The sequence below is a fragment of the Aquarana catesbeiana genome, linkage group LG01 (assembly GCF_042186555.1).
Source record: "Aquarana catesbeiana isolate 2022-GZ linkage group LG01, ASM4218655v1, whole genome shotgun sequence".
In the NCBI taxonomy this organism is placed as follows: domain Eukaryota; kingdom Metazoa; phylum Chordata; class Amphibia; order Anura; family Ranidae; genus Aquarana; species Aquarana catesbeiana.
In genome coordinates this window covers 630,135,247-630,148,360 of record NC_133324.1, presented here as the reverse complement: position 1 = coordinate 630,148,360, position 13,114 = coordinate 630,135,247, and the positions used below count along the sequence as shown (strand labels likewise).

At 41.2% G+C, this 13,114-nt stretch overlaps 1 protein-coding gene across 2 annotated transcripts in view; it reads right to left on the bottom strand.

Moving 5' to 3' along the window:
* Positions 1-2,201: 2,201 nt before the first annotated feature.
* Positions 2,202-13,114, bottom strand: part of CDKL2 (cyclin dependent kinase like 2) — an 88,134-nt gene continuing 77,221 nt past the window's right edge. For both annotated transcript variants that reach the window (XM_073601020.1, XM_073601019.1), the window contains exons 12-13: positions 7,975-8,081; positions 2,202-6,943 (exon numbers count right to left, since the gene is read on the bottom strand). In XM_073601020.1, the coding sequence (XP_073457121.1) occupies positions 6,875-6,943; positions 7,975-8,081 (176 nt within the window). In that variant the 3' untranslated portion in view covers positions 2,202-6,874. The remainder of the gene's footprint in view (positions 6,944-7,974; positions 8,082-13,114) is intronic.

Genomic DNA, 13,114 nt, shown 5'->3' with positions numbered 1-13,114 from the left:
AACAGCTCAATTTTTGTTCTCATTTTATTTTCTCTAGATGTACAAAACTGTATAGCATTTTGTATATCTGTATGTCTGTGGCAGGATCATTGTAGTTTAGGGTCCTTCAGGAGAAAACTAAAGTAAATAGCTCAGTTGTTTCTGTAAAGCCATAGAAATGAACACAATAAATAAATATTCTTACTTTTCTGGATGCAAATATTTAGTTGGCATAGAAAAGTTTACATTACATCTTATTAAATAAGAACTTACATAGATGAATTTGTTCAATACAGAAACATTTACATTTAACATCTGCAATAATATTTTCTATAACCAACATTGTACTTAGGAGTGTAACTATATGTGATAAATCCCTATAGAAATAAATAAGGCCCCTGGCTTTTTAATATCCATCTTAAAGTGAAACTAAACCTTCTTCTTCACAGCCAAGGAAGCTGTCTGATTTGTAGTTGTCATGGTGCTGCACATGTGATCAGTTATGACACCAGCCATTTGATTGACTTGACAGTTCTGTTAAGATTATAAGCAATTGTGACAGTTATCATTCATGAGATAAGAAGGAGAAGGCGAGGCCATCTAAGTGTATCTTATTTATTATTAGGGTGTAAAGTCAAGTAAAAAGAATGCACTCACAGGATTGGGGGGGGGGGGGTTATACGGGCACATCATGTATTCCAGCTGTCTGGCTCCCAAAGCACGATGTAGGTACACTGGCAGCAGAGAGGAGATTCCGATGGTAGCAATGTGTTACAATGTGTGGTGTCCCGCTGGAGATGGAGAGGAGTGGAAAAAAGAGTCTCCCATCAGTCGTATCGTTGAGTGGATGGAACAGGCAAGGGCTGCTGCAGTTTCGGCCCATAACTATGCTGAAAGCAAGCCACTGTCAGGCTGGAGCCAGGGGAACGTCAGGGTGGAAGTGATGTCAGTCAATGGGTGGTAACATGTTTACCCTGGCTCCAGCCTGACACCGGTGTTCCGTCAAAATAGCCAATTCATCAAGATCTCCAAGTACGTCACTTTCGGTTACTGTAAACCGTCAGTAAATTAAGATTTCAATGACTCCGGTGCATGGTATTATGAGCGGATATTGTTAGTCCGCTCCAATACTAACCAATAAAATGGCCGCCACCGCGGCGTCAACTTTTTCCTTGTTACCCACTATTGTGTCAAAACAGCATGTGCCGGTGTTGTGTCAAAATGGCAAGTCATCGAAATTTCCATTTACTGATGCTTTACAGTAACCGAATGTGATGTAATTGGAGATATTGATGAATTGGCTATTTTGACAGAACACTGGCTTGCATTCCAGTGTGCTTATGGGCCGAGTCTGTAGCGGCCCCTGCCTGTTCCATCCACCCCAAGGAACAAGGGGGGCCTTTTTTTTTTTCCACTCCTCTCAATCTCCATCGGGACACCCGGACATCGTTAGCTGGGATACATGATGTGCCCATGTAACCCCCCATCATCCTGTGGGTGCATTCTTTTTACTTGATTTTACACCCTAATAATAAATTCGATACACTTAGATGGCCACACCTTCTCCTTCTTATCTCATTTTCAGTATACAAGAGCAATCCAATATTCTCTTAAGAAGAGCTGCAGCCTTTCCAAGTGTGCAGATATTCATCAAACTTTCTCCTGACAGACTTTAGGGAAATTAGAGTATTCAGCTACTCTCTGGTTGCGCTAGGGGTTTTTATTGTTTTTTTCTAGTTATCACTCATGGCATGCCTTGCATGTAACTGTTTTGGGAAACAGTCAAATTGATGGATTTACTTCAACTTTAACGCCTCGTTCACACCATGGTGCAGAGATATCAGTTTTTCTGCACACATTCTGCAAGAGCACAAAAAAACAATTGTTCTCCATATGCCCTGTTCACACACACAACACTGGTATCACACGCAGATTATTTCTGTGCAGGAATCTGCAACATGTTTGCAGTTTTGTGTGCGGAACAAAAACTGACATGACATCAACACTGTGGCATGACTGGGGGAACACAACTAATGCATGAAAAATTCACTGAAACGCGTATGAAAACTGATGTAAACTTTTGTCTCTGCAAGTTTTCCCATTTGTTTTCATGTACATATGGTGTGAATGAGCCCTAAAAGCGATACTGTTGTTGAGATCCCTGTCATTTTCAAACAATAGCTAATATCGCAGTGTACTACTTTACATGTTACATGTTTCAGTACAATATATACATAATTTTTTTTTTTTAAGTATATGACCAATGCTAGTGCTGTCTCTAAATATAATTGTGCAGACAGATCGCACTGGGCCCCCTGACCTGCTGGGCCCTGCAAAAATCATGTGGTCTAAAACTACAGTAAAATCCTTACATATACTAAATAAAGAAGGGAAACATTTGTTTTAATAATTTTTAGAAAAGGAGATAGAACTGTCTCATTGTTTATTGAAACAGTCAAAATGTTAAATAGGATTTATGTAATTTGCATTATTAAACCAGTGGTAAAGAGCTTGCGTGGCTCTTAATCTTTCCGCTACTCCATAACACAAAAACTTTTCTTTCACTCATGGTTAGTGTTTGGCTGAAGCCATTTATTATCAATCAACTGTGTTTACTCTTTTTAAAATCATAATCACAACAGAAACTACCCAAATGACCCTGATCAAAAGTTTACATACCCTGGTGATTTGGGCCTGATAACATGCACACAAGTTGACACAAAGGGGGTTGAATAGCTATTGAAAGGTAACCATCCTCACCTGTGATCTGTTTGCTTGTAATTAGTGTGTGTGTATAAAAAGTCAATGAGATTCTGGGTCTGACAGACCCTTGCATCTTTTATCCAGAGCTGCACTGATGTTTCTGGATTCTGAGTCAACGGGAAAGCAAAATAATTGTCAAAGGATCTGCAGGAAAAGGTAGATGAACTGTATAAAACAGGAAGGGGATATAAAAAGATATCCAAGGAATTGAGAATGCCAATCAGCAGTGTTAAAGAAGTGTAAAATGAGGGGTTCTGTTGATACCAAACCACGGTCGGGTAGACCAATTAACATTTCAGCCACTACTGCCAGGAAAATTGTTCGGGATGCAAAATGAAACCCACAAATAACTTCAGGTGAAATACAGGACTCTCTAAAAACATGTGGTGTGGCTGTTTCAAAATGCACAATAAGGAGACACTTGAAGAAAGATGGGCTGCATGGTCGAGTCGCCGGAAGAAAGCCATTACTACGCAAATGCCACAAAGTATCCCGCTTACAATACGCCAAACAGCACAGAGACAAGCCTCAAATGTTCTGGCACAAAGTCATTTGGAGTGATAAGACCAAAATTCAGCTTTTTGGCCACAACCATAAACACTTCATTTGAAGAGGAGTCAACAAGGCCTATGATGAAAGGTACACCATTCCTACTGTAAAACACGGAGGTGAATCACTGATGTTCTTAGGATGTGTGAGCTACAAAGGCACAGGAAATTTGGTAAAAATTGATGGCAAGCTGAATGCAGTATGTTCTCAAAAAATACTGGATGAACATTTGCATTCATGAGCCAGGAAGCTGCGCATGGGAGGTACTTGGACATTCCAACATGACAATGATCCAAAACACAAGGCCAAGTCGACCTGTCATTGGCTACAGTAGAATAAAGTGAAGGTTCTGGAGTGGCCATCTGTCTCCTGACCTCAATATCATTGAGCCACTCTGGGGACATCTCAAATGTGCAGTTCATGCAAGACAGCCCAAGAATTTACAGGAACTGGAGGCTTTTTGCCAAGAGGAATGGGCAGCTTTTCCATCTGAAAAGATAAAGCTCCTCATCCACAAATACCACATAGGGGGGGCAAAGGGGGCAATACACGGTATTAAGAACTGGGGTAGGTAAACTTTTGATCAGGGTCATTTGGGTAGTTTCTGTTGTGATTATGATTTAAAAAGAGTAAACACTGTTGATTGATAACAAATGGCTTCAGCCAAACACTAACCATGAGTGAAAGAAAAGTTTTTGTGTTATCATTCATATTCTCTAAAAAATGGCCAAGAAATCATACATTCTGTCAGGGTATGGAAACTTATGAACATAACTGTAAAGTGCCACTGACAAACAATGATTCTGGAATTTTGGGGATTTTTCTTATATAGTGCCATGGACCACCAAGGATTGTGGAATTGTTTTTTCAATACATTTTTGTTAACACATTTTAAGTGCACCTTAATTTATATTTTAAACACCTCAATACCAGCAGTTTTTTTTTTATTTCCAAACAATTAAGGCAAAAAATAAAATTAATTTGGGTACAGTATTGCATGGCCAAGTAATTGTCCATCAAACTATTACAGTACTGGAAACTGAAAAATTGCCTAAACGGGAAGGGGCTGTAACATGATGGTCCTGAAGTTGTCAAGACTTTTGAGTCAAATGTCAAAGAACAAAAAAAGTATGTGAAAGAATGAGTAACTTTTTTCTCTACATCAAGCAATGTGAAGACCAAGTTGGTAAAGAATTGGAAGCAATTATTTTCAATTGAACCCAGCGTTATAGGGACTTAATCCTATGCATTTACAGACTTACTGGCTAGATCACTTGGTGAAAATAAAGGAAATAAAACCTTAAAAAAGGAAACATGCAGTCCTCACATCTAAGAATTGGTAACCTGCAATATAATAAATGTTTGCTTTTGTGTTTAATACTTCTTTAACTTTATTGCTATTACAAGAGAATTAAGAAGTCCCTTTGTAATAGCTTTATGCAGTGGCAGGCACTCTTCAAAGCAGATGGTCAAACACAGATTGTGTTTCATCAGCTTCCCTGCTACAACAGCATTTATCACAGAGGAGATGGGGGAACAAAATCCCTTTATCTTCTCTGTGGGCAGCTGTCCTGACCACTTATTGTGGTCCAAGGCTGCCAAGTGAGAGCCCTAGGAACCACTGTGATTTCGGCGGAAGGGGTGGGGCTTCTGAGCGCTGTAAAAGTGATTAGATGACAGTATATAAAAAATACAGCATAAATGTAAAAATGTGTGGATCACTTAATTAGTAAAGCAGCATAAGGAAGATTGATGAATTTACAAAAACATTTGATGGTAACCAACTAGAAAGCTTTTCTTAACCACTTGACCTGTGGAAGATTTACCCCCATTTCTGACCAGACCATTTTTTGCGATACGGCACTGCGTTAATTTAACTGACAATTGCGTGGTCATGTATCACTGTACCCAAATAAAATTGATTTTCTTTTTTCCCCACAAATAGAGCTTTCTTTTGGTGGTATTTGATCACCTCTGTGGTTTTTATTTTTTGAGCTATAAACAAAAAAAGACCAACAATTTTGAAAAAAAAAACAATGTTTTTTTACTTTCTGCTATAAAACATATCCAATAAAAAAAATGAAAAAATCTAATTTATTCATCAATTTAGACCAGTATGTATTCTGCTACATATTTTTAGTAAAATCCTAATAAGCGTATATGGATTGGTTTGCGCAAAGGTTATAGTGTCTACAAACTATGGGATATATATTTTTTATTTTTTTTTTTACTAGTAATGGCGGCGATTAGTGACTTGTAGCGGAACTGCGATATTGCGGCGGACAGTCGGACACTAATTTACACTTTTTGGGAACAATGATCATTGCTAAAAATATGCATTGTCACTGTACTAATGACACTGTCTGGGAAGGGGTTAAACATCAGGGGCGATCAAATGTTAATTGTGTGCCTAGCCAGTGTTTTAGTGTACTGTGGGAGGTGCTTTTACTAGGGAAAGACATTGATCCTAGTCCCTGCTTTGCAGGAACACAGGATCCATGCCTTCCCTCCTGTCCTGCCTTGTTTACATAGGCAGACCGTCGTTCTGCCTCTGTGCTGGATGATCGGCGGGTGCCGGTGGACATTGAGTCTGCGGTACCCGCAGATCAGCTCCCGCTTTGTATATTCACAGTCGGAACGGGCCGCTGACTGGTCAGATCACATACTAGGTATGTGATCCGGTGCAGCAGTGACACCTTGCCGCCGTGTATGTAATCTTTTGCCATTAACCTTTTTGTCATCATATAAAAGTTCTAAATGGAGATGGAAAGTTAAAGTAGAGTATGCAAAATGAAAGGAAGACATGTTAAAATTAATGAAAAGAATATAGAAAAAAACAAGGTGCAATAAAAATAAAAAACTGATAATATTACATTAGTGTGATATAAATTCTCTGTGCAATTCTCAGAATTTTTTTCTCCTATATGGCAGAAAAGACTGGAAACCTTGTATTCTGTGAGAAAACAATTAAATACAATTTGACCTTTATAAATATACTGTGTTATTGCACTACATACACCATCATTGCTTCTTGCACTTTATTTTGAATATATTATTGTGTCTGCATATTTAGTTCTTTATCATCATGTGATGAAATAAAAGAGATTAAATGTTGTCTGACAGTGAGTTCATACTTAGAATGAATACATTTGAAGGAAAGAGTGCATATTACATTAATATACACACTTGATTTCAGAATGTAGTGGAGATTGAGACTTATCTGATTCCTTAGTCCGCAGAGGTCCAAGAATAATAAGTCATTCAATACAATTTTCTTTTAGCTGCAAGCTTTTTTTCCCCGATATACAAATTTAAATATACAAAAGTAAAAAAAAAAAAAAAAATGTTGTCTTTAATCAGAGGCATTCAAATCAATGTCATCCTTCATGCAGCATTCAGTAACATAACGTCTTTTAAAATAAATTTTGATGTTATGCTGAATTAGCATTTTGTATCCAAGATAAGGTCCCAGATGTTTCATAATGATCATTATTTAGGAACACTGATTTTACATTACTGCGGTTAATGTAAATTGGAAGGATCCAAACTGTTTTAGTCAAGTGAACCTATTTTAAATGATCCTTTAATGTTCTACTGGTGGGAAATTTGCTTCTGAAATATCCAGGGTGTCAGGTAATAGATTCCCTGAAAACTGCAAGGGAAAAAAAAAAATAAAGAAGTTATTTTTAATGTACCTAATAAATATGACACAAATGAGTTATTATTTTTCTAAAGTTAACTTGACATCTTTTCTGAATATTTCCAAGTACTACTTGCACCTCGCTTGTCCAGGAAAGTAGCTTTCTGAGATTGTTTTTAGCTTTCAGACTAGGCTTCAACCCACCTTTTGATAGTGGCTAGTAAGGGAACCTTCATTCCCCCCTTTAATAAACCTGACCACTGTGAAGTATTGCGAGATACTGGAGGTTTTTCGCCCAATGAGTATAGCATCAAGCACCTCATCTCAAAAATGCACCATATGACTTTACACTTATCGCTTGAAAACAAAAAAAAGCCCCCCCCCCCAAGATCCCATAGTTTAGAACAAGATCTCCCTGGAAGGCACTGGTGACATAGCCTTCCCAGGGTGCATCCGTAAGGCCCTGGCTATGTCACCAGTGCCTTAGAGAAACCAGGAAGTGGGAGGGTAAGAGGGCCCATAGGACTAATTTCTCTGTACATAGAGTACAAGTACTCATTTTAAATTTCTTGCAGATATATGAACAAAGTATCTTCAGTACACTACAATAACAGATTTTTATTAAATATTATTTAAAACACTGCGCCACAGATTCACCTTTGAAAACTTTTAATTGAGTACCCCTGCAGGCCTTCCCACTATCTAGTGCCAATTGCACTAAGATGTTCAACTTATAAACTTGTATGTCTTATTGCACATTACTACTAGTGGAAATTCTGCGTGAATTGTGTGGAGCAGGTCAAATAGGATTCCCAAGCACATTTATTAATTATCATTTTAGGACACTAATGGGCTTTTATGTCTTATTGCACATTATTACTATTGGCACTTTATTGGTATTTTAACATATTGTTTATTGCACTATTTTTATTATTAATGTGAAGTGTATGGATATGTATTGACACCTAGCGCTAATTCATTTTGGCAAACAGATTTTTTTTTTGCTTTTATTCACAGCAGATTGTATAAAACAATAGTCTCACCTGTGGTAAGGCTGTGTTTGAATTATGAGTATCAACTGTAGCAAGAGAAGGGATGCGGGAGTCTGGGATTGTCTTGTTCTCTTTCTTTCCCAACTTTGAACTGCGAACTACAAAATAATTTATTACTCATCTGACAGTAGTTAATTACAATAACAAAAAAAAATAAAATTAAGCTTTTTTACCATCTCCATGTCAATTTGTATTTAGCAAGTACAGAAAATATTGGTTATTCTTGCCAAAAATGCAGTATCCTTGTGACTTCTTGTGTACTGACCTGAAGCTTAAAACGTTTCTAATTCTCCCACCTCCCATATAATGGCATTGAACAGAGTAAGGCTAGGTTAACATCTCTGTGGCTGGGGAACAGGCATAAAGTCATGTGCATTCCCAACCTGCAGAGAAACGCACTGCAGCACCATTGCGATTCAGTGTGGCACAATTTCAGAAAAAGCTTGGGGTCTTTCTCCTCTGCTTAACTCACCAGTAAGGCTGCTCTACCCTTGATGTGCATGTGCAAGCATGCACAAAATGTAAACAGAGCCTAATAACCTGTACACACGATCCGAAAACCGTATGAAAAATACCGCCAGTACACAGCTTTCGATTGCCGGTCACGACAGTTTACCCGATATTATCCGATCGGACAAGCACAATTTTTTTTTTTTGTACGATACCAGATCATACGATTTTCGTTTAATCAGTACCGTTGTCGCCTGAAAAAATACAAATACACTACAACACATTACATTACATTACTTCTGAATTTGTACTCTGTCGTATGAGAATTTTCATAACTTTAGCAACCTATTCAAGTTCTACTTGCAACTGCGGATCTGTCGTCCAGTTTTTCGAATCATGTGTACAGGGAATTAGTGAGTGTAATCGACAAAGGAAGGAAAGTATGTTTTTCACAGGATCACCAGACAAAAAAAAGGGAAAAAAGCCTGAGAAAAAAAAAACTATTGTAGCCAACCACATCTATGGACTGCTGCACTATATTACATTTTTGTACTTGGATTTAGAGATGCTTTACAGTTCTAATTACCAAATACTAAAGAGGTATATAAGCTAAAACATAAGCCATTTTTGGATATTGCATAAGTTCATTGCTAAATTGCAACCTATTTTTTTTTCTCTATCTAAAATCTGAGTGTAGAGTTGTCTAACTTTCTCTGTAAAACCACTCTGCATTATCATTTTAAAGTGGTTGTAAACCCTTACAGACCACTTTTACCTACAGGTAAGCCTAGATTAAGGCTTACCTGTAGGTGCAAGAAATATCTCCTAAACCTATATGGTTTAGGAGATATTTCCAAAAGACAGGCACCAGCGCGCATGTGCTGGAGTGACGTCATCGCGGCTCCGGACAATCACAGGGCCGGAGCCGCAATTCCCGGAAAGAAGCTGGGCGCTTTGTAGGAGAAGGGACAGCGGTGCCATCACAGGCTCCCTTGTCAGGTAAGTGACACATAATGGGCTACTATGCGATGCATAGTAGCTCATTATGCTTTACCTTTGTAGGGAAACAAAGAGGAAGTAAACTCATCAGGGTTTACTTCCTCTTTAATGGAGTCTATAATGGAAGTAGAACAGATCATTTTATAGAACTCCATGCTCATCAGGACCTCAGACTGGGCCGAAGGTTTACCTTCCAACAAGACAATGACCCTAAGCACACATCTAAAATAACGAAAGGAGTGGCTTCACAACAAATCCGTGACTGTTCTTGAATGGCCCAGCCAGAGCCCTGACTTAAACCCAATTAAGCATCTCTGGAGAGACCTAAAAATGGCTGTCCACCAACGTTTACCATCCAACCTGACAGAACTGGAGAGGCTCTGCAAGGAGGAGTGGCAGAGGATCCCCAAATCCAGGTGTGAAAATCTTGTTGCATTTTTCCCAAAACGACTCATGGCTGTATTAGATCAAAAGGGTGCTTCTACTAAATACTGAGCAAAGGGTCTGAATACTTAGGACCATGTGATATTTCAGTTTTTCTTTTTTAATAAATCTGCAAAAATGTCAACAATTCTGTGTTTTTCTGTCAATATGGGGTGCTGTGTGTATATTAATGAGGGAAAAAAATGAACTTAAAGGATTTTAGCAAATGTCTGCAATATAACAAAGAGTGAAAAATTTAAGGAGTTCTGAATACTTTCCGTCCCCACTGTATATATATATATATATATATATATATATATATATATAACCTAAAGCTTTAAAACTGCACTCCAGGATAAACAAACAAATAGCATAGTATAAGAGACATGGGTATTCCTTATTGAAATTTTGATTTTTGTATTTCTTTCAGATCATTGCAGTAATCCAGTATGAAAGGTTGTCTGTAATAAAGACCAGTCACTGCTGTTCTCTCTCCCTGTATATGGTGACTGGTCTTGTTTCTACCCCTCCTGTAGATTTTTGCAGGCAACCTGTAGTGGGTGGGGCCTGCTGGGTCCATCCCACAGCTCTAATCTCTGCATGGGATATGTACAGCCCAGTGAGGAAGTTACAATTGCTTTACAAGATAATAATCGTGTTTGCAATGGCTTTTAGGCAGGGTTCACACTGGTGCGACACGACAGCTGTCCTACTTTGGATCTGACTTTGCCCTGCGACATGAAGCCGGCATGCGTCCGACTTTCAATGAACGGGGATCCAACTTGGACGCCAGGCAATGTGTTTGGTATGAATCTTGAAGGTGAACTCCGCTCCACATTTTAAATAAAAAACCGGCATGGGTTCCCCCTCCAAGGGCATATCATGCCCTTAGGTCTGGTATGGACCTTAAGCGGAACCCCCCTACGCTGAAAAAATGGCGTGGGGGTCCCCCCCAATCCATACCAGACCCTTATCCGAGCACGCAGCCCGGCCGGTCAGGAATGGGGGTGGAGACGAGCGAGCGCCCCCCCTCCTGAACCGTACCAGGCCGCATGCCCTCAACATGGGGAGGTGGGTGCTTTGGGGCAGGGGGGCGCCCTACGGCCACCCCACCCGAAAGCACCTTGTCCCCATGTTGATGAGGACAAGGGCCTCTTCCCTTCAACCCTGGCCGTTGGTTGTCGGGGTCTGCGGGAGGGGGGGCTTATCGGAATCCGGGAGCCCCCTTTAATAAGGGGGCCCCCAGATCCTGGCCCCCCACTCTTTGTGAATGAGTATAGGGTAAATCGTACCCCTACCCATTCACCTAGGGAAAAAAGTGTCAATGAAAAAACACAGTACACAGGTTTTTATAGTAATTTATTAGGCAGCTCCAGGGTCTTTTTCCGACTCCGGGGGTCTTCTTCTGACTTCGGGGGTCTCTCTGGCATCTCCTCCTGGTGTCCTGATCTTCTGCCGGCTCTTCCGCTATCTTCTGCAGCTCTTTTTCTAGCGGTGGCCTGGACTTCTGCCTTCTGCTCTTCTTGTCTTCTTCCCATGTTGACACGACGCTCTCTCCGGCTGGAATGCTCTCTGAGCGCTCCGATGTGACTTATGTAGGCGGTGACCCCGCCCCCTTTGCCGTCACAGTCCCTGGGCATGCTGGGACTGTGACATTTTAGGGGGCGTGGTCACCGGGTGATGTTGACCACGCCCCCTTATGAAGGCACAGTCCCAGCATGCCTTGGGACAGTGACCTCATAAGGGGGTGGGGTCACCGCCTATTTAAGTCCATTGCGGAGCGCTCAGAGAGAATTCCAGCTGGAGAGAGCGTCGTGTCAACATTAGAAGAAGAGGGAAGAAGACAAGAAGAGCAGAAGGCAGAAGTCTGGGCCACCGCTAGCAAAAGAGCTGCAGAAGATAGCGGAGGAGCCGGCAGAAGATCAGGACACCGGGAGGAGACGCCGAGAGACCCCCGAAGTCGGAAGAAGACCCCCAAAGTTGGAAGAAGACCCCCGAAGTCGGAAGAAGACCCCGGAGCTGCCTAATAAATTACTGTAAAAACCTGTGTACTGTGTTTTTTCATTGACACTTTTTTCCCTAGATGAATGGGTTAGGGTACGATGTACCCCATACTCATTCACAAAGGGTGGGGGGCCGGGATCTGAGGGCCCCCTTATTAAAGGGGGCTCCCGGATTCCGATAAGCCCCCCGCCCGCAGACCCCGACAACCAACGGCCAGGGTTGTTGGGAAGAGGCCCTTGTCCTCATCAACATGGGGACAAGGTGCTTTGGGGTGGGGGGGCCGCAGGGCGCCCTCCCACCCAAAGCACCCACCTCCCCATGTTGAGGGCATGCGGCTTGGTACGGTTCGGGGGGGGGGGCGCTCGCTCGTCCCCACCCCCATTCCTGACCGGCCGGGCTGCGTGCTCGAATAAGGGTCTGGTATGGATCTGGGGGGGACCCCCACGCCGTTTTTTTCGGCGTAGGGGGGTTCCCCTTAAGGTCCATACCAGACCCAAGGGCCTGATAGGCTCTTGGAGGGGGAACTGATGCCGGGTTTTTATTTAAAATTTGGCACGGAGTTCCCCCTCAAGATCATCTGAGCACAAGTCGCATGCTGAAGTCGGATCATGCGAGACGGCGATCCGACTTTGATCCGACTTCAATAATAGTCAATGGGCTGAAGTAGGATCAAAGTCGGACCAAAGTAGTACAGGGAGTATTTCTAAAGTTGGAACGACTTGTGTCGGACCAGTTAGGACGGCTCCCATAGGGAAACATTGAATTTCACACGTCTTGCGACATTAGCTCCCAATGTCGGAGCGTTTATCGGACCAGTGTGAACCCAGCCTTAGTGTACACAAAGTAGATTTATATTCTTTGCAGCTGTTGAGGAATATATTTCAATTAAAGTTTTTGTGCCTGGGATTCAGCTTTTAAAACATAACATGGTTTGAAATAACACACAATTGCTTAAGTAAAGTGACCTAACCCAGGGGGTTCTAAGGAAACAGTAGCTGCTATGAAGGGGTTTATACACTCACTGGCCACTTTGTTAGGTAAACCTTGCTAGTACCGAGTTAGACACACTTTTGCCTTCAGAACTGCCTTAATTCTTTGTGGCATAGATTCAACAAAGGTGCTCTATTGGGTTGAGATCTGATGACTGTGGAGGCCATTGCAGTACAGTGAACTCATTGTCATATTTGAGAAACCAGTTTGAGATGATTTGAGCTTTGTGACATGGTGCATTATCCTGCTGGATGTAGCCATTAGA